The 26,954-nt window shown below is 42.2% G+C and overlaps 2 protein-coding genes and 1 long non-coding RNA gene across 6 annotated transcripts in view; all 3 read left to right on the forward strand.

Annotated features, from left to right (window-relative positions):
* LOC139556207 (tyrosine-protein kinase Fyn-like) overlaps positions 1-7,601 on the forward strand; it is a 70,695-nt gene extending 63,094 nt beyond the window's left edge. Inside the window, exons 8-14 of one of the 3 annotated variants that reach the window (XM_071369840.1) lie at positions 917-1,081; positions 1,453-1,608; positions 3,165-3,344; positions 3,920-3,996; positions 4,254-4,407; positions 4,654-4,785; positions 5,804-7,601. In XM_071369840.1, the coding sequence (XP_071225941.1) occupies positions 917-1,081; positions 1,453-1,608; positions 3,165-3,344; positions 3,920-3,996; positions 4,254-4,407; positions 4,654-4,785; positions 5,804-6,012 (1,073 nt within the window). In that variant the 3' untranslated portion in view covers positions 6,013-7,601. The remainder of the gene's footprint in view (positions 1-916; positions 1,082-1,452; positions 1,609-3,164; positions 3,345-3,919; positions 3,997-4,253; positions 4,408-4,653; positions 4,786-5,803) is intronic. The other 2 variants (XM_071369839.1, XM_071369838.1) reach the window with 2 other exon arrangements.
* Positions 7,602-11,336: 3,735 nt separating this feature from the next.
* Positions 11,337-12,571, forward strand: LOC139555842 (probable G-protein coupled receptor 139). Its single transcript, XM_071369230.1, has 2 exons — positions 11,337-11,409; positions 11,562-12,571. The coding sequence occupies exons 1-2, from the start codon at positions 11,337-11,339 to the stop codon at positions 12,569-12,571; spliced, it is 1,083 nt and encodes a 360-aa protein (XP_071225331.1).
* A 1,996-nt stretch (positions 12,572-14,567) lies between these two features.
* LOC139555816 (uncharacterized) lies at positions 14,568-22,413 on the forward strand. 2 transcript variants are annotated; one of them, XR_011671019.1, is made up of 9 exons: positions 14,568-14,663; positions 15,271-15,309; positions 15,493-16,016; positions 17,839-17,916; positions 18,204-18,348; positions 18,527-19,200; positions 19,303-19,396; positions 21,725-21,799; positions 21,964-22,413. It is a non-coding gene; the product is annotated as an uncharacterized lncRNA (long non-coding RNA). The 2 variants fall into 2 exon arrangements; XR_011671020.1 differs by lacking the exon at positions 17,839-17,916.
* The last annotated feature ends 4,541 nt before the right edge of the window (positions 22,414-26,954 follow it).

Raw genomic sequence — 26,954 nt, forward strand, 5'->3', positions numbered from 1 at the left:
CATTAGCCAGAGTAGAACCATTAATGTGGCCATCTATAGCGGGCTGTTGCAGTCATATCTGACCTTTGCTAATCACTTCATTCTAGCTTTGACTAAGAGCAACCAGTACACAAAACAGGCTGCAACCTAAACAACACTGACCCTTCAATTCCTTACTGAATTCCTTACTGAATTCCTTACTGAATTCCTTACTGAATTTCTTACTGAATGCCTTACTGAATTACTTACTGAATTCCTTACTGAATTCCTTACATTCAAAGGAATATAGTGCAGCTGGTAAAAATGCCACTTTCTGTGTGTCATCAACAGAGCCGGCAGAGTCCTAATGCGGTACTGTACGATACTTAAAGGGGGGAGGATAGAGGGTGGATGGAACAGCACTCAGTGTGATTTGATGAACAGTAGCTAAGAGTGCGTTAGACAGATTGAGGCTTGACTTTATGGCCTGGGGACAGCCACTGTCTGGGACATCTAGTGGGACAGATTGACTGGCTGCTGTGGTGCTTAACGCTGGATGCACATGGAACTGTGCTGCTATAAGAGTTCACCTTAACTGACTGCTACTACTTCTTTCTCTCTCTCTCACTCTATCCTCTCTCTCTCTATCCTCTCTCTCTTTATCCTTTCTCTCTCTCTCTTTATCCTTTCTCCCGCTCTCTCTTCTCTCTTTCTCTTTCTTTCCCTCTCTCTTTCTCTCTCTTTCCCTCTCTCTTTCTCTCTCTTTCCCTCTCTCTTCTCTCTCTTCTCTCTCTCTCTTCTCTCTCTCACTCTCTCTCTTCAAAGTGCTTTGCTAACTGCTTTCTTTCAATCCCCCTCTCTTCTCTATCTCTCTCTGTGTCTCTGTATGCGTGCGTGTGTGTGTGTTGTGGGTATGCGTGTGTGAATGTGTGTGCGCGCTCATTATGCCTGTCTGCAGAGCGGGCAGCGGGGCTGTGTTGTCGCTTGGTAGTGCCCTGCCACAAAGGGATGCCCCGCCTCACCGACCTGTCCGTCAAAACCAAAGACGTGTGGGAGATCCCGCGGGAGTCCCTGCAGCTCATCAAGCGTCTGGGGAATGGGCAGTTTGGGGAGGTCTGGATGGGTACGGGCAGACTCGCCTCCGTAAACGTCTGGCCACAGGCTACATGAAAGGAGGCCACACTGACTGAGAAAGCAGAGACATCAGACAGAGAACAGATTCAGTCTCCTCACAACCTCTCTCTCTTAGAGAAAAAGGGAGACGTCAAAAACGTCTGTACTGTTAAATGAGATCATCATTACTTGGTCTCTCCTAAGGGACACTTTTAGTCCGTGATCCATGTAAAACACGAACAATGAATTCAACAAACTGTCAATGTCTACAAACTCTGCTCTCTCAATTCAATATGGCCGCCTTCCATCTGCCTGTTTGCATGTTCCTGTCCCTGGTAGTTAACCCTGTGTGCCTTGCCTTCCATGTTCCCTCCCCTGTAGAGAGTGCGGATGGTTTGTGCTTTAATTTAACCGGTGTGTGTGTGAACTACACCCCTGATACTGTGGGCCTGACTCACGATTCCTGGGAAATCGCCAGAGACTCACTTGAGTTCGAAGTAAAGCTGGGGGCGGGATGTTTTGCTGAGGTGTGGTGTGGTAAGAACAAAATAGTTCCATCATTTTCTTTTAATTTCTAGTAAGGGGTGTCCGGGAGAAAAATTTGATAACTTATATTTATTTATTTTCTAAATATTGAATCACCTGAGGACATTTTCAGTCTATAAATCACAAAATGAAGCTTTTGTGCAGGTGGTTGTAATGGTTATCGATCTTTTTCCAGGATACCCTACATTTTTGCTAATATTATTTTATCATGCTTCATTTGAGGGCTTAAAGGCTTAAATCAGTAGTCTAAAAGTAACTTTTTAAACATACAATCCTACTATAATTTGAATGTATCTTGTGTAGAACTGGCTAAATGAACTACTTTTGAGTCCAGAGTTTTATATCAGGGGTGTGTCCTGTTGTAATGTTTGGACATGCTGTTTATGGGTTTGGGGTTTTGGTTGGGGCTAGTCCTGGCTGATAGCCCCACACCCTGCTGCCAGTGACACCCAGTTCCCTGGGATCCCATTACCTCAAAACCCAGCGGGTGACCTCAGCACAGTCACTGCACAGTACCAGGCCCCAAAAAGACTGGCGAGGCCCAGCAGTCATAGCTGTGTCACTTATCAACACCGCTCTCCAGGATTTATTCAAATTCTTAAATTAAAATCCCCAAACTCACCGCAGTAGAAAAGCATGTGGAGCCCAAATGTCACACACTGACTCGAGGTCTGTCTTGCCTTTAGGTCACAGTTAATATTTTGGCATTATTTACTGTGACAGGCCGCATCCCAAATGGCATCCTATTCCTTATATAGTGCTCTATTTTGGGCCCTGGTAAAAAGTAGTACAGGAATAGGATGCTATTTGGGACGCAGCCACAGAACAAGCTAAATTACCTCGTATGAAGAAGACCCTGATTTCAATGGTTCGATGTTTCACAGTGTGCTTACTGACACAAAGGCCTGAAGCTGTAGGTACAGTATTGTAGAGAACAGTGGCATGCTCACACTGTGCTACAGTACAGTGACTTGCACGACACCAGAGAGGGCCTTACTTACAGGGCTATTGCTTTTGTTAATTATCCTACAATGGATTATCCTTTCCCGTGTTGGTATATTGTGAGGTTTAAAACCTTGCCAGATCTCTCTCGTGGCTTTTGAAAGCCATTTGAAATGAAGAGTCACTATAAATGTCATACACATTGATTTGTCCCTCAGGACAACTTTTGTGCGCGTGAATTAAAGGCAAGCAGACGTCAATGTCCGTTTCTGAGTTGTGTGCTGTGTTGTTGTATTTCAAAGCAAGACTTGTCTGTTTATTGAGTTTTTAGATATGTACATACTATATTGTACACAGTATTACTTATTGAATTCACAACTAAATGGTCTCAAGTCTTGCTTTGTGACATGATGTACTGTATACATCAATGAGCAGTTTTCCAGATCCAGATTGAGCCTAGTCCTGGACTAACAAGCATGCTCAATGTAGAATCTCCACTGAAATAACCTACTCCAAGACTAGGATTAAACTGTGTCTAGGAAACCGGACCCAAAAGTTGTGAGATGTGATGGCTGTACTTATACTTTGTTATTGGTGGGTAACAGGAACGTGGAACGGCACCACTAAGGTGGCGGTGAAGACTCTGAAGCCGGGCACCATGTCTCCTGAGTCCTTCCTGGAAGAAGCCCAGATCATGAAGAAGCTCCGCCATGACAAGCTGGTGCAGCTCTACGCTGTGGTGTCTGAGGAACCCATCTACATCGTCACTGAGTACATGGGCAAAGGTATTGTCAATCACACACCCATGAATGGACGCATGCACACATAGACAGACACACACACACCCACTCATGTTGTAACACACAGAAAACACACAAAAACACACACACACAATACAATACCTTTGTCCACGTACTCTGCGACGATGCTATGGAGAAAACGGACCCTAGAACTCAATATTTCTTTAAAGAATAATCCAACATTGACACTGTGATGAGCCAGCACCTTCAGTGACACGCTGTAGGCCTAGCTAGCTAGACTATGTAACCATCTGCCTTGTTGCAAGCCCTGTGTGTTTTTTCAGTGCAACAATAATTGAAGCCTATAGTTAACTATGGCACAGTCGGCCAACAATCTGACATTTACGAGCACCACAAGAAAGAGCTTCAATTAAAGATCCGTCAATTAAGTATAGAAAAAAATGGGATGAAAACTTTGATGTGATCATTGTTTCTTTGGCATGCTGGGAAGGAATCCCACATGCAGGTCAGACTGTTAACTGACATTCAGAAGACTTGTTTCAATAAAGATCTTCTATTTCAAATGCATGTTCCGACAACAGATATCTCCTGTTGTTTAGGAAGCCTCCTGGATTTCCTGAAGGATGGGGAGGGACGAGGACTGAAGCTGCCCAATTTGGTTGACATGGCAGCCCAGGTAAGCCACGACAAAGATGTCACTCACTCAGCTCTGTGTTTATATAACTGAACTCTGTGTGACTTCACAAACACGACGACTCAGCAGCACTGAAACTTCAGGACAGGGGTGTGTCACCGTGTGTTGTATTCTCTCTGGAACTACGTTTAACTCAGAGATTTTACAGTGCTGTCTGTCTGTCTGTCTGTCTGTCTGTCTGTCTGTCTGTCTGTCTGTCTGTCTGTCTGTCTGTCTGTCTGTCTGTCTGTCTGTTCCAGGTGGCAGCAGGCATGGCGTACATCGAGAGGATGAACTACATTCACAGAGACCTGCGCTCAGCTAATATCCTGGTCGGGGACAACCTGGTGTGTAAGATCGCCGACTTCGGATTGGCCAGGCTGATTGAGGACAATGAGTACACAGCACGGCAAGGTGAGGACATACACACACACTAATGATTGCCTTAGTTCATGAAGAGAGTTCTTCCAACACGATACTGTGTGCATCATCACACCCTGACAGGATGTCAATGACTCACTGTCTGTCTATACCACTGTACTACAGACTAGAACAGAGACACTGAGAGACACTCCCATCTCTGGAGAGAAAGAATACCGGTAGCCATATGTAGCTAAGTTACATTCTGTCATCCACTCATCTCCCTCTGTTCTCTCCCAGGTGCTAAGTTCCCTATTAAGTGGACGGCCCCGGAGGCTGCGCTGTTTGGGAAGTTCACCATCAAGTCAGACGTGTGGTCGTTCGGCATCCTGCTCACTGAGCTGGTCACCAAGGGACGGGTACCCTACCCAGGTGAGGAGGATCAAGGGACAGATGACCAGAGAGTCAATGGTTCCGTCTCCAATGGCACCATAGGGCTCTGGTCACTATGTAGGGTAGAGGGTGCCGTTTTTGGACGCAACCCATGTGATATAATGTTCACATCCTGACAGACCTCAAGACGATGTGTGTTGTGTTTGTTTTGATTAAGTTACTATTATGGATAAGCCTCACTTGTATTAAGAATAGGTAGAGGATTATGGTGCAATTATAAAGCACAACAACAGCTTATATAACAAGTTGCAGGCAGCTCCTGCTGTTTACGCTAAAGAAAAGAAGAGGTCTAACCACGGCTGAGTAACTTTGTTTTCCTGCCAGAATCAGAGATTTATAACTGTTAATCCAGGGTCTGCCTCTGGGCCGCTGCTAGCCCATGTGAGAGGACTGGTCAGGGGCAGGGAGTTGACTGAGATCAGCGCGAGGGAGGGAGGGAGGAACACATGTTTGTCTAGATGGGCCACTTCACTGAACTGGTGTGCAAAAGGGAGGGAGGGAGGGAAGGAGGGAGGGAGAAAGGAGGGAGGGAGGGAGAGAGGGAGGGAGAATGGGCACGAGGGGAGGGCTTGCACGCTATGGATGCCAAGCTGGAGCTAAGGGAATAATAGCATCATCCTAACAGATGTCTTAGCAGCTTTTGAGGCCCTTTCTCCGGACTCTTCTTGTTGATGCAGAGGCTACATCTCTTAGCTCGTCAAAAACAGATAGTAAGCCATTCACACATCCCCAGGTTGTAAAACGTGTAACCCATGTGTTACATAAATGCTTTTCCAGGTCCAGATGTTGCCTTAAGATCAGCATCTCTGAGGTTTAAAGCTCAATGTCTCTGTCATTAAGGTCATTCATTAGAGGTCAAAACTGATGTCTTTCATTGAACTGTCTTATCGGTTACTTTAAAAACCTCTGCTGTAGTTACTGAACTTATCTCTATCTCTTTTCCTGTGTGTGTCTGTGTGTGTGTGTGTCTGTGTTTGTCCGGCACGCGTGTGTGTAGGGATGAACAACCGGGAGGTGCTGGAGCAGGTGGAGCGAGGCTACAGGATGCCCTGTCCCCAGGACTGCCCCATCTCCCTCCACGAGCTCATGGTGCAGTGCTGGAAGAAGGACGCCGAGGAGAGGCCCACCTTCGAGTACCTGCAGGCCTTCTTGGAGGACTACTTCACGGCCACGGAGCCACAGTACCAGCCAGGGGACAACCTCTAAACACTGGGCTCTGGGCTAGGAACAGGACTGGACTGAACCGTAGCTCTCTGGAGCCCCACCAGGGACCAGGGACCTGTACATCTTCCTCAACTTAACAGAGCATCTTGTCTCAACTCTCCTCACTCTCCGTGGCTGACCCTAAGACTCAACAGACTGGATACCAGAGGTTTTGTGTGTGAGGGAGAGGGGGGTTTGATCTAGCTGGGGCTGGGTTAAATAGGTTGGGCGTGGATGAGTTATGAAGGAGGGAGAGAGGGGGAAGGAAGGGAGATTTGGGTGTGGTTGGGTTTGTGATGATGCAATGAAATGCCTGTATTCAATGTAAATACGAACAGCTTGTTTGCTTAACTTTTGGGCTTTATTTTGTTGGTTTGTTTGTTTGACATATTTTCTCCAGCACAATAATGATGATGACGATGATAATAAAGAAATTATGACCATTTCAAAAGTGCACCATGAGACCAATATCTCAAGATATCTGGTCTCTTCCAATCCAGATTCTCTTCCAATCCAGATTCTCTTCCAATCCAGATTCTACAGGACATTCCTTTCTTTGCAAAGTCATCTGTTTTACCGACTTCAGGCTAGCATGACAAAGTAGTCCGTTTTTTTTAGCAATGCTTCTTATGAAGTAAGTTTGATATGATTCATCAATGTGAGATAGCTTTGTCCTCCTCATAATAATAGATGTTGGGCTAATGCTGTAACAAAGTTATTTTACAAATAATGTATGTTACATTTTGTAATTACAGCCAAACGTGTAAGAATTATACTTTGAACATATCTCTTCTTGCTTACCAGATTTTAAGAAAAGTAAATAACGGGACAAAATCTGTCTTTCCAGGTATTATTTAGTGTGTACTGGAAGGGCATACAGTTTATTTAAGAAGAGAAAGATGTATGTCTACATTTAATGGTCATATTTGAACTTGTATACAGAGTTCCATTTTAACAGCCATTCCAAGGCATCCATCTCATAGACCTTGTTTCCTCCATGATGTGTAGCCATGTACTGGGAAGTCTTAGTGGGCAACGTCTCTTCCTCCCTCTGTGAACAGTGACATGTCTCCATTCACCTGCACCTCAATACTCATGTCCCACCCTAGGTCTGTCTGTATGCAGCACAGCACCACCAGTAGGATCCTTTCTCAGATCCTTTCTGGACCACTTCCTTTGGATTACTTTACCTTTTTATGTTTAAACTGACGTGGATATTTTAAGTCTTGTGTCTTCTGTTTCCGAGTATGTTTTATTTAACCTTAATTGCTAGATCTTTGAGGAATGGGTTGTACTGTATCTTCAAGGGGAATGTTGAAAGACACTGGTGAAGCATCCAGCTGTAAAGCTTGACCTTGTTTAGTCTCAATGTAGTATTTGTTCTTATCTTAAGACGGTTAAAGTGATAATCGGGATCTGTTTAAGATTGAACCCCATCATTGTTTTACAGTTTTACAGCTTAATGATTTTAAAAGTGTCAGTAACCTTCCTAGTTTATTTCTTCCATTTTCCATTTTTTTACATTTCTGTTTTGTTAATTCAGTGACTTGGCATTTGAAATTCAAAAAGAACAATAAACATTTTACACTCTTTCCAAGACACTTATTTTATTTTTATGGAATTGCTGCTTCTATACGTTGTCTGTTGTGTGTGTCTGGACATTGTAATCCACTAGGCCTGTCCATCTCTGCCTTCATGACCACCTGGTGTTGCTACAGGGTGAAAAATAAAAGAAGACTTTTGAAGAAGACTCTCTAGCCCTGTTTATACCTGTCGTTAACATGCATCCTTCAGGACAAAGGACGCATGTTAGAACCAGGTATAAACAGGGCTTCTCTCCATCTCTCTCACTTGCTCTCTTTTTGTCTCACTCTCTCATGCTAGCAGAGTAACAGACAGACTGGACCTTTGACAGCTGTGGTTCTCTAGCCCCATAGCTGTATGATGAGCGGGCCAGCGGCCAGCTGGTCACCTGAAGAGGTGCTAAATGACTGGTACATGAACTCAGGGCAGGCCTGCAGCGGGTTGAGACACCAGTGCCAGGTAGATACAGGGGAACACTATGGCCAGACACGCATACACACATAGTCTGCAGCTCAGGCAATCAGTAGTGACACACCTCACACCTCATCATGTAGCTCATCAACTCCATTGGTAAAGGTTGCTTAGGGACAGCTCAGCTATGACAGGCTCACACATCAGAGTCAAATACACAGCTTTCTAGCTCAGTGTTTAGTCATATAATCACTACCAGCAGCAGCATCAGTACTGTTGTTTGTTCTCCGTTATTTGATTTCTGAATCAATGTTTATGGGACGAGTCGTGATGGCTGATAAGCTGCAGGACATGTGTCTGTTATCAGGCGAGAGTCACTGCACAATCTCTGTAATAGAAAAAGCATTATGTTGGCTGGCAAGTGTGGAACATTATTCACTTTTTTTCTGTCCAGGTTCTACAGTAATCTTGAACAAGACCAGTCTGATTGTAAGTGTTATTTTTCTGTTAAAAACCTCTTGGCGCACAGATCCCTTTAGCGGGATAATTTTCGGCAACATCCGCTGAATTGCAGAGCGCAAAATTCAAATTAAATTACAAAAAATATTTAATTTTCATGAAATCACAAGTGCAATACACCAAAACACAGCTTAACCTGTTGTTAATCCAACCGTCGTGTCAGATTTCAAAAATACTTTTACGGTGAAAGCAAACCATGCGATTCTGTGAGGACAGCTCTCAGCAGACAAAACATTACAAACAGCTAGCAGCAAAGTAGATTAGTCACGAAAGTCAGAAAAACAATAAAATGAATCGCTTACCTTTGATCTTCGTATGTTTGCACTCACGAGACTCCCAGTTACACAAAAAAAAATTGTTTTGTTCGATAAAGATTCTCTTTATATGCAAAAACCTTATTTGGTTGGCGTGTTTTGTTCAGAATTCCACAGGCTCGTGCGGTCACGACGGGCAGACGAAAACTCCAAATAGTATCCGTAAAGTTCGTAGAAACGTGAAATGTTTTTTATAATCAATCCTCAGGTTGTTTTTACAATAAATAATCGATAATATTTCAACCGGACGGTAGCCTTTTCAATAGAAGAGAGAAAGAAAAGGTCTCGCTCCTGGCGCGAGCGCAAATCTGAGGACATCTGGCTATCCACTGACGCGATGTGATCATTCACGCTCATTTTACAGAATAAAAGCCTGAAACTATGTCTAAAGACTGTTCACACTTTGTGTAAGCCATAGGGAAAGGAATCTGGTTGATATCCCTTTAAATGGAGGATAGGCTTGCAATGGAAAAGAGTAGTTTCACTAAACAGCACTTCCTGGTTGGATTTTCCTCAGGTTTTCGCCTGCAATATCAGTTCTGTTATACTCACAGACAATATTTTGACAGTTTTGGAAACTTTAGGGTGTTTTCTATCCTAATCTGCCAATTATATGCATATTCTAGCTTCTGAGCCTGAGAAATATCCAGTTTACTTTGGGCACGTTTTTTATCCAAACATCAAAATTCTGCTTCAAGAGGTTATTAAGACCACAAGAGGGAGTCTTTTCCGTGTGTGGGTGTGTTACTGGCGGGTTGTACTGAGCTCAGAGACATAAGAGGAAGCGAGGCACCTCACTCAGCTGTCTATTCCCCAAACATTGTGGGGGGGGTTCAATTAAAGTCAATGAACTAAGTAGATCAGACCCAACTGCTATTGCACTGGTGACTATAGGAGACATTCAGACACACCCAGTTAAGTAGACCGGAACAGGCTATTGTTTTTCAATGGTAAACAGCCTGAGTGAAATATCTTCATTTATTCACCAACAGCTGCCATGATTGGTAACTTCATTGATGAATCATGGTGACTTGTAATACATCTGCTTGGATACATCACAATAACAATATCTCAATCAATACTTCATTTGTTATAAGGACATTATAGGCATCTTATTCTAGGGCAAATGATACCATTTTGGTTATCATGGCCTGGATCTCACAGATCAATATAAACCCTACAGAGGTCTGTCCTACACTGTGCAGCTCTGTCTGTCCACCTGTGCTTCAGGTGACGTGACACCTGTAGATGAGGCCTCCTTCCTGTATGTAGATTTGCCCAGAGAGAGAGGGAGAGAGATAGGGAAGCTTTATATGACCTGCAGCTGGTTCACTTGGTCCTCATCATCACCTAATACTATTGGACTGGACTGGACTGGACTGCCAACACTGTGGATCTCTACTCTACCAGCAGGCCTGCCCCTCTGTGTAAGTAACCTGTACTAACACTTTATTGTTAAAGTATGCGCTTACATTGATGGGATTATTGTAGACAAGTGCATGTTTTGGGGGGGGTTTGTAAATGTGTTTTTATTTTATTGATAAAATATTGGAATCTAAACTCTCAGTTGTGTTATGTTTACCATACAGTTCTCCGTTTGTTTTATCCACTTAGAAAGGTATGGTAATGGTACAGCAAGTAGATTCTAGCACTTAGTCATGCAGTTGGCAGTATCATGATATTTTTTTGTATAGGCTACAAGAGATTTACTTGTGCTTAAAGTCTATGACATTCCAAGTGTTCTGCTGAAAAAATATATATATTTCCAATGATTTGACTTTACTATATGGGCATCCGGGTATAAAATGGAAAGTGATGATAGTGCTATATTGACACAGGTGGAATTGCCTTTTCTGTTTCCCAGTTCCAAGAAAACCACAGATATATGATAACAGCACAAATTCACCCTCATCTGCATGTCTCCTGGTCAATGTCAATACATTACCACAGAGTCATTTAGGCACTTATAGAAGCCCTTCAAGGTCATAGGGGGTCGTCATGTTGTACTCTGCTATTCTGTAGAGACTTGTCAGATGACTTGTCAGATGAGATATTTGCATGTTTCAGGCAGTAAAATATCCTTTGCTGTTGTTGACATAGCTATCGTGTTAGTCATCATCAGTTTCACAATATTTCACACTGAATCAAATGCTGTCCGTACGTTAATCCTTGCCTTGAGATGTATGGAATCTTTTCAAATGTGATCATGAAGTCTGACGAATCTGTTTGAGTGCTTCCTTTTCTCATTGAAATTTACCCTTAAAATCTCATCAACAAATAGCCAACCCCAATCATAATATATCCATAAAGGCCTAGTAAAAACCAAAGTGTTTTGGGGGGAGAAATATGTAACCCTTCTCGGTCCTTCTCCACATATTGTTTAGTACACTGTGCTCATCTCTGTACCAATAATGTCCTCCCATCCAGCTAACCTTAATGGGTTTATTGCAGGCATTACCATATCTGCTATTGCCTGGTGCTGAGGAGGAGGACGGAAACATGGAGGGGGACAGTGGCTTCATCACTGTTCAGAAGGTCTATTACCCTTTGCTGTGCATTCTGGGGATCCCAGGTGTGTGAATCTTTTATCTTGTTTGTGTTGTTTCCTAAATCTATTTGTGTCTGTGTGATGTTCAAAACTTGTTTTCATGAATTATTGTGAGATCAATTGACAAGGAAATGTCACAACTCAAAACGGATGCCATTCTATTTCTTATTCCTCAGCCAATCTTTTCACGTTCTACGTGATCTGCTTCCGGAAGTGTGGAATGTCTGACACGGCCATCATCTACCTGAGCTGCTTGGCCATCGTGGACACCTTCTACCTGGTGTGGGTCATCCTGCTGGACCTGACGCTCACCTTCTGGCAGCTGCAGCCTTTCTGGCACTCCCACCCGGCCTGCGGCATCATGGCCTTCCTGCAGTACGGCTCCCTATACAGCTCCTCCTGGATCGTGGTGGTGTTTACCATCGAACGCTACCTGGTCCTCAGCAGCACGTCCGCCAAGCAGCACTTCTCCCAGGCCAAGGTTACTAGGCTGACCTGTGTGTCTATCATCCTGGTCTCCCACCTGGCCTCCGTGCCCATGGGCTGGATCAACGTGGTGACGCCGAAGAATTTCACCATAGAGGGGAAGAATGTGACTCTGTCCTGGTGTCACTACAGGGGCCATATCTATTCTACTGTCCTGGTGTGGGTCACTACGTTCCTCTCCGGTGGCATCCCCATCATCCTGGTCATCATCTTCAACTCGCTGATCGGCCACCACCTGACCCGTGCCAGAAAGATGTTTACCAAGGAGGAGCGGCGGGTCATGCGGGGGGGGAGCACCAAGGGCATGGTGCGGAGGACCATCTTCCTGCTGGGCACAGTGTCTGTGACCTTCGTGGTGCTCAGCCTGCCACGCTTCGTCACCTACTGCATCCTGCGCACCAAGTACAACCACGACTGGTTCGACCGGAACGACTACCGCATTCCCATCAACTTGATTAGTGACCTGGCCAACATGCTGCAGAACCTCAACTCCAGCACCAACTTTCTGCTCTACTGCATGGTGAGCCGGCGCTTCCGCCAGGAGCTGCTCCACACTCTCACCTGCAAGTCCAAGGCCCGAGAGTTGGGCTCCTTCCTCACCCAGACCACAATGAAGGTGTTCTCTCTGGTGGACCATAAAGTACCGCCGACCAGAGACCCCATCACTGTAGTCCTCACCAACCTCAAACAGACCCAGTAGAGAGGAGGAGAATGGGGGGGAAAGGACAATGATGTGTATAAACCCTGGATGACTGACAGGAGGCACTGTATTGAAGCCACCGCACAGCCATCTTGGAACTTCTTCTCCATTGTAAAAAAAGATTTTGGAAGCTATAGAAATGCAATGTCGACATTCGTTTTTGACACGTTTACCGTATTACCGACACCTTAATGCATACTTTTAAATTATGTTATGTGAGCTAAACATAAAAATATATTTCTTTAAATTCCTTTAAGTTGTTTTTTTTAGAGAGTACTAATGTTACCGTCCCCACTACAACAACAAAAAATACTTAAATACATATAATTTTGTCCTTGAACCATTGAATTGAAATACTGTAGAATTCCATTCATTCCTATGGATGACTGCTCCTACTGGGGAGTGACAATATGGCCGATGGCCGACCAGTGACTTCAAAGCCTTTCAATGGTCAATACATAGTATTAGCAGTCCAGGGTTTATATACCTCATTAGGAAAGGAGGGGGGAACGGAGGACGTGGGGACTGGACTACTTTTGAATATGAACAACTTTTAGAATTGCTTGTTTTCTTTACTGGATACCCGTTTCTATAGTTGTTGGTTTGAATGTTTGTATTTTATTGTAAGTTTGAAGGATCGTTCTGTGTTGTTATAAACTATGTTTGAATAGTGTTTGTTGGCCTACATGGACTTTTTTCTAAACAAAGAAAACTCAACTTGTAAAACAACATTTGAATTTATACTGTCGTGGAAATTCTTACACAGGGACACTCCAAGTCAATCTTAAATTAATCATTGTTTATTGTCAGCGCGCTGGAGAGGTTCCAACCAACTCAATGCACCATAGTACGTCATTCAGGAGCTCAGACCCAGCAGTTGTCTTACATACGGCTATACACAGACAAGTTGTATTTGCATGATTTAGCATAATTAATTCATCTTTACCGTTTTGTTTCATTCATGTGACACACCAATACTGGTTCATAACATGTGACAGACCAATACCTCACGAGTCTTCTTGTAACGTCAGGAGAATGATGGGTGTGGAGTCAGGCGCAGAGAGCAGAAGTTTCACGGGAAAAAATGCTTTAATGTCCACAGTAAACAGGAACAGGTACAAAAATGGGTGAAGCCAAAACACAGGCGCAAACACAACCCAAAGACCACTGTTACATAAACCGGACAGCGAAAACCCAAAATCAACAATACACCTCCTACGTACAATAACAACAAGCCCGCACACACACAAGCGGGATAAACAAACTTAAATAGTACCCACCCCAAAAACCCAACAAGGAACAGGTGAAACCAATTAGACAAAAACAAACGAAAAGGAAAAAGGGATCGGTGGCAGCTAGTAGACCGGCGACGACTAACGCCGAGCGCCACCCGAACAGGAAGGGGAGCCACCTTCGGTGATATTCGTGACACTTCTTCTCTCTAAGCTATATATTTTGTTTGTTCTCAAAACAAGGTCTGGGCGTACTGCCAAATTGCAGCTACTGATAGTGAGGATTTGTACAGGTAGCCACTTGCATGAACACAGACATTGGTTTATAGAACAGCACATGAATAGAACTCAGAAATTAGTTATAAGAAAAGCACAAACATAAAAATTCTCATTACAATACCAAACCGTGTAGGCTATTTTATATCCATTCGTGTGGATGTTAAAAGCGTGTTCACTTTAATGGGCGGTATACTTTCCATTAACCAAGTGCCTTCATATCTGTGGGTATGTTTTCACTATCTCATTCCACAAGTATCGTCATTTATCAGTTCAAACTACAAGGTTCATCATGACTGGTCACAGAATTCCTGCTCTGTTTGGAGAAGAACCTGATTGGCAGACGTGAACTGCATGACCCACATTATTTGCATAAATTGTGCAAAAGGAACTTCGCTGCTTTGCATAAGCTGATCTCTTCTTCAAACATAAATAGTGGGAATGTTTGCTGTTCGCCTCATAGCAGATTTGCATGTCGAGGGAGCCAGGGAATACACAGCTCTGACACAGATAGGTGTGTAAAGTTCAGTGGGGCTGGGATCAGGTTTAACTGTTAAACGTGACTGTAAATGGCACACTTTGCTGTAAGTTTTAACTTATTTTCATTGTTTGAAGTCGGGAGAATGTAGTAGACGATTCATTTTTTTATTACTCATTCACAGACACCATGCAGGAAGGTTTACAGTAGTTGCTTGAAAGAATGACAAAGTTAACTTTCTAGGAGCATTGGTTTGACTGGTTATAATCGTATGTATTATAGTGACTCTTTATCACCAAAGGACTGCTTTGAAAGTTCTGTATAAGTGAAGTGCTTTACATCGATCTAGAATGATAGCTATAGATCACTGCTATCTGTTTCACTCTAAAACAGTTTGTTTCACTTGTGAATACAAGGTTTCTGAAAAGTGTTGCCAGGAGTGTCATCTCATGCTGCTATCCACATAGTTCATATTATATTCCTGTAATACTATGTTTATTCCTGTAATACTATGTTTATTCCTGTAATACTATGTTTATTCCTGTAATACTATGTTTATTCCTGTAATACTATGTTTATTCCTGTAATACTATGTTTATTCCTGTAATACTATGTTTATTCCTGTAATACTATGTTTATTCCTGTAATACTATGTTTATTCCTGTAATACCACGTTTATTCCTGTAATACCGCGTTTGTTTCAATTTCACAAGAAGTCTATTACTCCTGAGAGAAGAATGGACTCTATCACGGTATGGAATTGTCAACTACACTAAGGGAAACACTACTACACTACAGGAAACACTACTACACTTAACAGACAGAAAAGTTAACCTTAGACTTCACTAAACTCACTCCTAGTTATAACAAATAGTTTCATCCCTTCTTCTAAATGGCTTAAGCTGAATAACAACCTCTCTTTTTATTTTTGTCAGATTCCTGTTGTCACAGAAGCATTCCTTTGGGGACAGATGAGTCTATGACATTATCAACCCTGGACCTTTGACCTGAGGGCCAAAGGAAGAGGGCTGGTTCGCCCCTGAGGTGACTGTCAATGACGTAGGCCAGGTGGACGACCCCAAGGACCCCTGGAGAAGCCCAGTGGAGGACCCTCAGGGTCAGCCTCCACCCCCGCCCAGAGCCCCTTCCCTGCCTGGGCCACATCATCAAGACATGTCCCCCCACACCCCTGATCGCCTGATGAAAGACCCCCATCCTGACAACCTCAGGTTACACCCCTAGTGAGAAAAGGCTCAGTGGACTGAGGATGAGGACTTCTCTTTATCTGGGCTTCTCCAGCGGGAAGTGGAGGGCTTCGCTGGTCCTTCTAGCTGGCCACGACCTTGGGACTGTTCCCTTAAAGGAGCAGAACACGTAGAAGCCCCTCTTCCTCTCACGTCTGACTTAAACAACATCCACTGTGTCCCTCCAAGTCACCAAGCACACATGCCTCCTCAGTGTAAGTAACATGATGTACTGTATATGACTACAGTATTCATAGAATGGCCAAAAGTTTTGAGAATGACACAAATATTACTTTTCACAAAGTCTGCTGCCTCAGTTTGTATGATGGCAATTTGCATATACTCCAGAATGTTATGAAGAGTGATCAGATTAATTGCAAAGTCCCTCTTTGCCATGCAAATGAACTTAATCCCCCAAAAACATTTCCACTGCATTTCAGCCCTGCCACAAAAAGACCAGCTGACATTATGTCAGTGATTCTCTCGTTAACACAGGTGTGAGTGTTGACCATAGTTTCCTGCAAGGAAACACGGGCCGTCATCATTGCTTTGCACGAAAAGGGCTTCACAGGCAAGGATATTGCTGCCAGTAAGATTGCACCTAAATCAACCATTTATCGGATCATCAAGAACTTCAAGGAGACCGGTTCAATTGTTGTGAAGAAGGCTTCAGGGCGCCCAAGAAATTTCAGCAAGTGCCAGGACCGTCTCCTAAAGTTGATTCAGCTGCGGGATCGGGGCACCACCAGTACAGAGCTTGCTCAGGAATAGCAGCAGGCAGGTGTGAGTGCATCTGCACGCACAGTGAGGCGAAGACTTTTGGAGGATGGCCTGGTGTCAAGAAGGGCAGCAAAGAAGCCACTTCTCTCCAGGAAAAACATCAGGGACAGACTGATATTCTGCAAAAGGTACAGGGATTGGACTGCTGAGGACTGGGTTAAAGTCATTCTTTCTGATTAATCCCCTTTCCGATTGTTTGGGGCAGCCGGAAAAAAGCTTGTCTGGAGAAGACAAGGTGAGCGCTACCATCAGTCCTGTGTCATGCCAACAGTAAAGCATCCTGAGACCATTCATGTGTGGGGTTGCTTCTCAGCCAAGGGAGTGGGCTCACTCACAATTTTGCCTAAGAACACAGCCATGAATAAAGAATGGTACCAACACATCCTCTGAGAGCAACTTCTCCCAACCATCCAGGAACCGTTTGGTGACGAACAATGCCTTTTCCAGCATGATGGAGCACCTTGCCATAACGGAAAAGTGATAACTAAGTGGCTCGGGGAACAAAACATCGATATTTTGGGTCCATGGCCAGGAAACTCCCCAGACGTTAATCCCATTGAGAACTTGTGGTCAATCCTCAAGAGGCGGGTGGACAAACAAAAACCCACAAATTCTGACAAATTCCAAGCATTGATTATGCAAGAATGGGCTGCTATCAGTCAGGATGTGGCCCAGAAGTTCATTGACAGCATGCCAGGGCGGATTGCAGAGGTCTTGAAAAAGAAGGGTCAACACTGCAAATATTGACTCTTTGCATCAACTTCATGTAATTCTCAATAAAAGCCTTTGAAACTTATAAAATGCTTGTAATTCTACTTCAGTATTCCATAGTAACATCTGACAAAAATATCTAAAGACACGGAGGCAGCAGAATTTGTGAAAATTAATATTTGTGTCATTCTCAAAACTTTTGGCCACGACTGTAGATCCGTCTCTCACAGTTGAAGTGTACCTATGATAAAAATTACAGACCTCTACATGCTTTGTAAGTAGGAAAACCTGCAAAATCGGCAGTGTATCAAATACTTGTTCTCCCCACTGTACATACATGAAATGCATGATACTGAATGTCTATGACAGTAGCTGGGTCGTTCCACAACTAGAGTTCCTCTTGCATCCCTGTAATGTTTTAAGTAGCCTGTTAAAACCCTGTTATATTAAATTATATTATAATAAATCAGATTTTTTATATGAAGAAACACTGTTACTTTAATTGGCATTTGTCTTAATTTGACTTCTTCTCTTTTTTTAATCTAGAGTGTTATGAACATGTGCTCTTTATGACAGAATATAAAAATTTATGTATGGAACGACTCAGCTATATAACATTTGCTGGTAAGTTGGTGAAGTTTTTGTTTATGATGTTGTATATATTACTGTCTGAGATTTAGCCTGGATGATCCACATTCTATAATTCACATAGGCTGTGTTTACACATGCAGCCTAATTCTAATCTTCTGCCCAATTATTGGCAAAGAGCTGATCTGATTGTTCAAAAGCCCAATTAGTGGAGAAAGATAAGAATTGGGCTGCCTGTGTAAACGCAGCTGAAGTAATGGCTTTGATTTGGAGCCCATCCAAGACAGGATGTTAAAATCATGTCTTCTCACATCACTCGACAGGCCCAGATCCGGTGCACAGCAGGTGTCAGAGACGATACACATGTCAGCAGCCCATAAATCAAACGTGTCTCCTCTATAATCATCATTATAACCATCTTCACCCTACGGAACCTCAGCAGGACCCTCGCCAGTGCCCACTGTCCTGGTACACTAAACATTCCTACACTGGGCTAACATCAGATTGTATTATTAGCCTATATATTAGCATTGTTATAGTCAACTAGCAAATGTTTCTTAACTTTTGGGGGTTTTGTGGGGCTCCAAACCCTGCTGCTGAGCATTAGAATATAAATTCAACTCTTCTACACTTTTTCCCTCTCTAGGACTCCCACGGCTCAAACAGGCTATATGGACAAGAAGCTCTAAAAGCCTCCAGTCTAAATCTTCCTCAGTGTGTTGCCCCTCCCAGACAGGTGATGAGGGAGGTCAGTGTGGTGCCCTCCTACCCAGCGACCCCTGGCCAACCAGATGGGGGAGGAACAGCTACACAGGAACTGAGGAAGACCATCAGTCTATCTGAGGAGTGCAGTAATTACGTATCAATGTCCATCCCTCAGCATAACCAAGATCATTCATTTTTAGACATTAAAGATGATTGTTCATTAAACAGTGGACTTTCGGTGAATCAGAAGTGATTGTGTCACCCTATGATTTGGCTTTTAAGAATTCAATATTAGTACTTATAACATCCTCAAAAACGTGCTGTAAATATTTGTCTGAGCACAATTAGCGTCCATATGGTACAATGCTTTGTTTGATCGCAGGAAATGTGTTCATTACATATTCTGTGGACACAGCCAGTGAGATCTTTACCTTTGTGAAGTTTCTGACAGATCAGGGCTTTAAACCAGCTGCAAGTTTTCCATTTTATTTTATTCACCCACTCTTTGAAATACTACTATTCAAACATACTTCCTCTCTCTGGCAGATTGACATCTTTGATAGCACGGTTAGAAGAATGGACATCAACAAGTGGACGGACAGCTATTTAAAGGATGTAAGTCTAAGCTGTCAGCATTTTTAGGACATCAATTGGACCTATCCAATTACGAAACTATACATAAAACAACTGAACTGACTAGGAGGTGCCGTGTTGCAGAAGTCAGTGGTGATCATCGTGGTCATCAGTCCCAAGTCAAGGCAGACGTGGAAAGAGATGGAGAGGATGAGCATGGTCTCCACACAAAGTTCAGGTAGACACTTACCTGTACGAATATATCAGATACATGTGTGTAGCTACAGAATTTTTGGGATTATGGAGTCTCAAGACTAGGACTGTAGAAGGAAACTGTTGTACCATTTGTAAACATACATAAAGCTCGCATACAGTAAATGTTCATACACTGCTCAAATATTGTGCTTGTAGTTTCCTCCCTGTGGTTAGTCGGGGTCAATAAACCCTCAGTGTCCACCTCCCTGGTTACACACAGAATAGGCCAATGAAGTAACAGCTCCTGGGGCTGAAAAACAAAGCTGTTCATCTCAGTAAACCTATAATCACAACTGCCTGTTGCGCTCATTCCTCCAGGTTCAACCTGTCACTGTGCCAAAACAGCGACTTGTCAGTGAAGAGCACTTTTTGCCAGTCCTGTCTGGTCCAGCGACGGTGGGTTTGTGCCCATAGGCGACGTTGTTGCCGTTGATGTCTGGTGAGAACCTGACTAACAACAGGCCTACAAGCCCTTAGTCCAGCCTCTCTCAGCCTATTGCGGACAGTCTGAGCACTGATGGAGGAATTGTGCGTTCCTGGTGTAACTCGGGCATTTGTTGCCATCCTGTACCTGTCCCACAGGTGTGATGTTTGGATGTACCGATCTTATGCAGATGTTGTTACACGTGGTCTGCCACTACGAGGACGATCAGCTGTCCATCCTGTCTCCCTGTAGCCTCCTTGCAGCATGCCTAAGGCACATTCACGCAGATGAGCAGGCACCCTGGGCATCTTTCTTTTGTTTTTCAGAGTCAGTAGAAAAGCCTCTTTTGTGTCCTAAGTCTTTATAACTGTGACCTTAATTGCCTACCGTACATGTTCATTAATTGTTTATGGTTCATTGAACAAGCATGGGAAACGGTGTTTAAACCCTTTACAATGAAGATCTGTGAAGTTATTTGGATTTTTCGAATTATCTTTGAAAGACAGGGTCCTGAAAAAAGGGATGTTTCTTTTTTTGCTGAGTTTAGTAACCAAAAAAGTGTTAAACAAATCAAAATACTGTATATTTTATATATTTCTTCAAATAGACACCCTTTGCCCCGTAGACAGCTTTGCACACGCTTGGCATTCTCTCTAACCAGCTTGATGAGGTAGTCACCTGGAATGTGTTTCATTTAACAGGTGTGCCTTCTTAAAAGTTCATTTGTGGAATTTATTTCCTTCTTAATGCGTTTTGAGCCAATCATTTGTGTTGTGACAAGGTAGGGGGGTATACAGAAGATAGCCCTATTTGGTAAAAGACCAAGTCCATAGTATGGCAAGAACAGCTCAAATAAGCAAAGAGAAATGACAGTCCATCATTACTTTAAGACATGAAGGTCAGTCAATATGAAACATTTCAATAACTTTGAAAGTTTGTTCAAGTGCAGTCACAAACACCATCAAGAGCGATGATGAAGTCCGCTCTCATGAGGACCACCACAAGAATGGAAGACCCAGAGTTACCTCTGCTGCAGAGGATAAGTTCATTAGAGTTACCAGCCTCAGAAATTGCAGCCCAAATAAATGCTTCACAGAGTTCAAGTAACAGACACATCTCAACATCAACTGTTCAGAGGAGACTGTGTGAATCAGGCCTTTATGGTCGAATTGCTGCAAAGAAACCATTACTAAAGTACACCAATAATAAGAAGAGACTTGTTTGGGCCAAGAAACACGAGCAATGGACATTAGACCGGTGGAAATTTGTCCTTTGGTCTGGAGTCGAAATTGGAGATTTTTGGTTCCAACCACCGTGTCTTTGTGAGACGCGGTGTGGGTGAACGGATGATCTCTGCATGTGTATTTCCCACCGTAAAGCATGGAGGAAGTGTTATGGTGTAGGGGTGCTTTGCTGGTGACAATGTCTGTGACTTATTTAGAATTCAAGGCATACTTAACCAGCATGGTTACCACAGCATTCAGCAGTGATAATCCATCACATCTGGTTGAAAAGCATTCCAGGTGAAGCTGGTTGAGAGAATGCCAAGCGTGTGCAAAGCTGTCATCAAGGCAAAGGGTGGCTATTTGAAGAATCTCAAATATAAAATATATTTTGATTTAACTCTTTTTTTGGTTACTACATGATTCCATATGTGTTATTTCATAGTTTTGATGTCTTCACTATTAATCTACAATATAGAAAATAGTAAAAATAAAGAAAAACCCTTGATTGAGTAGGTGTTCTAAAACTTTTGACCAGTAGTGTATACCCTAGTCATCTATACAGTGTGTATAGTTTCTGTATTGTATACATTTAATATGCCATGAAGATAAATCATAACAGCGTTAGGTGTTTTTCTTTGATCATCACCTTTTCTCATTTCAGATCCAGAATGAGTTCATCCAACAGCGCTGCCTTCATTTAAGACTGGTACCGGTATTGTTTCCCACCTCTATGAAGGTGAGTGGATAACCAGATTTCCCATTCACTGGGTTAGGCTATACTGTTGTTATATTCTCCAGAGTGTAATGCTCATCCCATCACTGTCTTCCAGAGACATGTTAATACTGTTGTTATATTCTCCAGAGTGTAATGATTCTGCCTATCCTATTTTTCTCCTACAGAGATATGTCCCTGCCTGGCTTCAGAGCACCAGGATATACCACTGGCCCCAGGATACCCAAGACCTACTTCTCCGTCTGCTATTAGAGGAACGCTACATTGGCCCGGCCCCCTCTGGGGAAAGAGCTGACCCTCTCCGTATGACACCTCTGACATCTCTGAGAACTGCTGAAGACACATTGTGTTGTGGTGCTTCATAGATTTCAATGTTTATATGGACATTTAGTAAAGGCTTGAAAAAATTTTTTTACTGAAATTGTGTGGGTGTAAGTGGTGTATCTCAGCACTACTCTTAAATAGCCACAAGGTGGCAGTATTTACTTTCTAATGTTTCAAGTCCTAGACATTTGCTTGCTAAGGTGGTAATGGGTTACTCCTGACATTGTGTGGCGACTGTGGTCCTAATAATATGTGATATGAAGAAGTATTCAATTAATAAATGAAAGTAATAATAGCCTGTAGACTGTGAGGTTGTTGAATTGCCATGCTAAACATTTTTACATTGTAGCCTATACTACATAGTTACTACGGTATTACCCAGTACAACATCAAGGTCTCACATGTTTGTGGGTAATACCAGATAAGTAGAACATGGTGTACAGGTGGTTTTAGTGCCCCCTATTCATTGTTGATTTAAGATCCACAGAGGGGCCACAGGAAGAGCCGTCACTGAAACATTAATCTTCTCCAACATATGGAGGGGCTGGGGTTCACACATGTTCTTCTCTTTATACTTTAATGTATTGTGTCTGTGGTGGTTTCATCATCCTTTGATTAGCCAAGCAAAACTATTTTCTGTCGATAATGACAATCATACTTCACTGTAAATAACAAAGAATTCAAATGTTAGGTACTGTATTTTTATGTATTATTGGAGACATACAGTGCCCTCCGTAATTATTGGGACAGTGAAGAATTTTGGCTTATTTTGGCTCTGTACTCCAGCACTTTGGATTTGAAATGATACAATGACTACGAGGTTAAAGTGCAGACTGTCAACTTTCATTTGAGGGTATTTTCATCCATATCGAGTGAGACGTTTAAAAATTACACCACTTTTGTACGTGGTCCTCCAATGTAGGGGTCCAAAGGATAGGGGACAAATTCACTTATGTGTACTAAAGTAGTCTAAAGTTTAGTATTTTGTCCCATACTCCTAGCACACAATGATTAATTACATCACGCTTGTGACTCTACAAACTTGTTGGTTGGATTTGCTGTTTGTTTTTGGTTGTGTTTCAGATTATTTTGTGCCCAATAGAAATGAATGGTAAATAATGTATTGTGTCATTTTGGAGTCACTTTTATTGTAAATAAGAATAGAATATTTTTCTAAACACTTCTACATTAATGTGGACGGTACCATGATTCCGGATAGTCCTGAGAAAGGTACAGACGAACAAATATCATACATCATACCTCCCCCCCAAAAATGCTAACCTCCGGTTATTGTAATGGTGAGAAGTTAGCATGTATGATATTTGTTTACGATATTTGTGCGTCTGTAACTACCCGTAATAATGGTAGCATCCACATTAATGTAGAAGTGTTTAGAAATATATTATATTCTTATTTACAATAAAAGTGACTCCAAAATGACACAATACATTATTTGCCATTCATTTCTATTGGGCAAAACATTATCTGTACAAAAAGTGGTGTAATTTCTAAAAGTCTCACTCGATATGGATGAAAATACCCTCAAATTAAAGCTGACAGTCTGCACTTTAACCTCAGTCATTGTATCATTTAAAATCCAAAGTGCTGGAGTACAGAGATAAAACAACAAAACATTTGTCACTGTCCCAAAAATTGCAGAGGGCACTGTATTATCATTTCTGCTATTCTCAAAAGAAAGCCAGCCATATATTCTATCAGCCTAATGCATTTGTTAACCATGAGGGCTTAGTATACACTCAGGCTTTTCCTGCACCCATAGCACTTGCACCACACTAGACCAAGCCTGATCTGACAAACCCAAAGCAACCAAAGGGGTTGGAGAAGGGGGAGATGGGATTGTCTCCTGCAGGTGGCTTGGTGTGTGAAACTGAGCCTGTCAACTTATCAGTGACCACATTTACATGTCCAAAGTATTCCGTATAGTAGCTCATATCCCACTTAAGGTCTTTTTTGGGATAAGCTGTTTACATGCACCTTTGATATCCTGCTCATGAGTATCCCTGTATCCATTAATAAACAGAATATTCCTAATTTAAGTTCTATGGGTTAAATGGAATAGAAACTGAAATATTGCACTGAATGTAGGCCTATAACCTCTCACATGTGGAGTAATATAATTTTAACTCCTGTAGAATAATACAACAAATGTTAATTTTGGTTCAGGAACAGGAGTGGAGAAATATGATTTCTTTCTTTCTAGCATCTCTTCAGAAGCTGGATGTGGAGGTCCTGGGCTGGTGTGGTTACACGTGGTCTGCGGTTGTGAGGCCAGGTGGACATACTGCCAAATTCTCTCTAAAACAACGTTGGAGGCAACTTATGGTAGAGATATTAACATTAAATTCTCTGGCAACAGCTCTGTTGGACATTCCTGCAGTTAGCATGCCAATTGCACACTCCCTCAACTTGAGACATCTTTGGCATTGTGTTGTGTGACAAAACTGCACATTTTAAAGTGGCCTTTCATTGTCCCCAGCACAAGGTGCACCTGTGTAATGAGCATTCTGTTTAATCAGCTTCTTGATATGGCACACATCAGGTGGATGGATTATCTTGGCAAACGAGAAATGCTCAGTAACAAGGATGGAAACAAATTTGTGCACAAACTTTGAGAGAAATAAGATTTTTGTGCATATGGAAAATTTCTGGGATGTTTAATTTCAACTCATGAAACATGGAACCAATACTTTACATGTTGCGTTTATATTTTTGTTCAGTGTAGATTACTAATACATTCATTCTATTGATGTAAGACATTATTCTGGTGAGCACTTTACTTAGTCTTCTGTGGCTAAGTTATGACAGAAGCTGCATGTGTCAAACTATAGTTGACAAACAAATAGCATACCAAATGTTGGAAATTATAAGCAGAAACTTAATTTAAATTATAGTAAATTAGTTATAGTAGGTTCAATTATTATGGTGTCAAACTCTGCAGGTAGCCTACTTTTTGAAGTGATTTGTTTGACAATCAGATGAAAACATCATCACACAACACCAATTATATGTGAAACTGAGCCTGCGTAGACTGCAAAAACAACAGTAAATGGCATAAGATTTTTTCATGCCACAGTATCCCGTCTTAGATCGGCATACCCCAGGCATCATATCCGGGGATCTCATAACCAGGCTACAAGATTTTTCGTGTTATTGTTAACGGGATATGATGTTTATATGCGTCAACTCAAAAACAGAATACTTGAGTATCCCGAATAATAACGGGACATTAGTGTGCATGTAAACTAGGTCAGTGAGGTGACTGCTTGATTAACATGGGCAAACTGGTCTGTGCCTCCAGATAACAAGGCGAAATTCTCCAACCATCAACAAGGAGAAAAGTCACTTCACCAAACTATTGCTTTCATTCCTACAGAGCTGTGTGTGAACTGGTGTATGTGAATACTTACCTGAACATCTCGAGTGTAGTGAGTTCTGGGCTATCCCAGATTGTGATGCATAGACATACCTTTCAGCAGAAGACCGCTATTAAACGGACTCACCTCATTTTCACCTGCACTGATTGGTTTCCAGAGAAAGGGCTGAAGCCCACTCAAGGTCAGAGCACACTTCGTGTGACAGATGCTCCCACTCCATCCAGATGAAATGTTAATGAAACATTCTTCATCATCAGGGAGCCATTGAGTGTGACTATGTCCCCAGTGTGAGCCGGGGTTTATGGGCCTTTCAGTTTATTATGGAAATCTATATGGAATTATATTAAAGGGCAACTCCACCACTTTTCAAACTAATTGTCATTATCTCCAGCACAACCCCAGTGTCAACATATGTGAAATCGGCACATTTCTACATTTGAAGAAAAAAATATGAAGTTAAAAAGTTCTACCTACTGACATCATCAAAAGTGTTTTTTTTTTTTAAACAATGGTTTTCACACACTATGAGATTCAAGGTAACATGTGGAGCAAGAAAATACCCTCCCCTGGATAGAAACTCATTGCAGGTTTTGAAAATCACAGTTATCTCGCTTTTTTACTACCCTGGGATGTCACAGAGACCTTTCTTCTTATCTTTTTAACCACGGATCATAGAAACACGCTGTTTTCAAATATGTAGACACTGGTTTGGTGCTGGAGATAATGAATATGAGGTTGAAAAATTGTGGAATTGCCCTTTAACCAATGTGAAGTTTAAAAAATCTGACAGGAAAGTAGAAAGAAAGTACCAAAAATATGGCTGTAATTATAAAAAAGGCCTTATTCTTTAAGCAGTAGTGACAAATATTGGTGTGTGCCACAATATTGTGTGGACTGACTGAAAGGTCTTGAGGAATGTAGAACCATGTTATGATCTGTTTTTCTATGTAGTCTAACATAAGGTCTTATGGTAAGTAAATCATTTAGGGGGACAGTAACACAATTGCATACATTTGGATGTAGGAATTATAGGGACAAAATTTGACACATTTATCAAAATATGGTCATTGTACTGTAGGCTACTAATGTACTGTAGTAAGGAACTTCTAGAAGTGCTCAACGTACACCACTAGGAAGTGTGTGAGAGCCAATTACAGCAAGGCAAACTTTACAGTAATCTAGTCTTGCAAAAAGGTCTCGCCCATAGAGAATGATAGAGGCCTCCAGTGGCCAAAAGGCCATAGACATTAAAACCAGTAGGTAGCACTGACGTCATCCATATATTCCTAAGGCAATTTTCCTGTCCTGCTAAGCGTTCTAAATGTAACGAGTACTTTTGAGTGTCAGGGAAAATGTATTGAGTAAAAAGTACATAATTTTCTTTAGGAATGTAGTGAAGTAAAAGTAAAAGTTGTCAAAAATATAAATAGTAAAGTACA

This window comes from Salvelinus alpinus, chromosome 27 (assembly GCF_045679555.1).
Source record: "Salvelinus alpinus chromosome 27, SLU_Salpinus.1, whole genome shotgun sequence".
NCBI classification, from domain to species: Eukaryota; Metazoa; Chordata; class Actinopteri; order Salmoniformes; family Salmonidae; genus Salvelinus; species Salvelinus alpinus.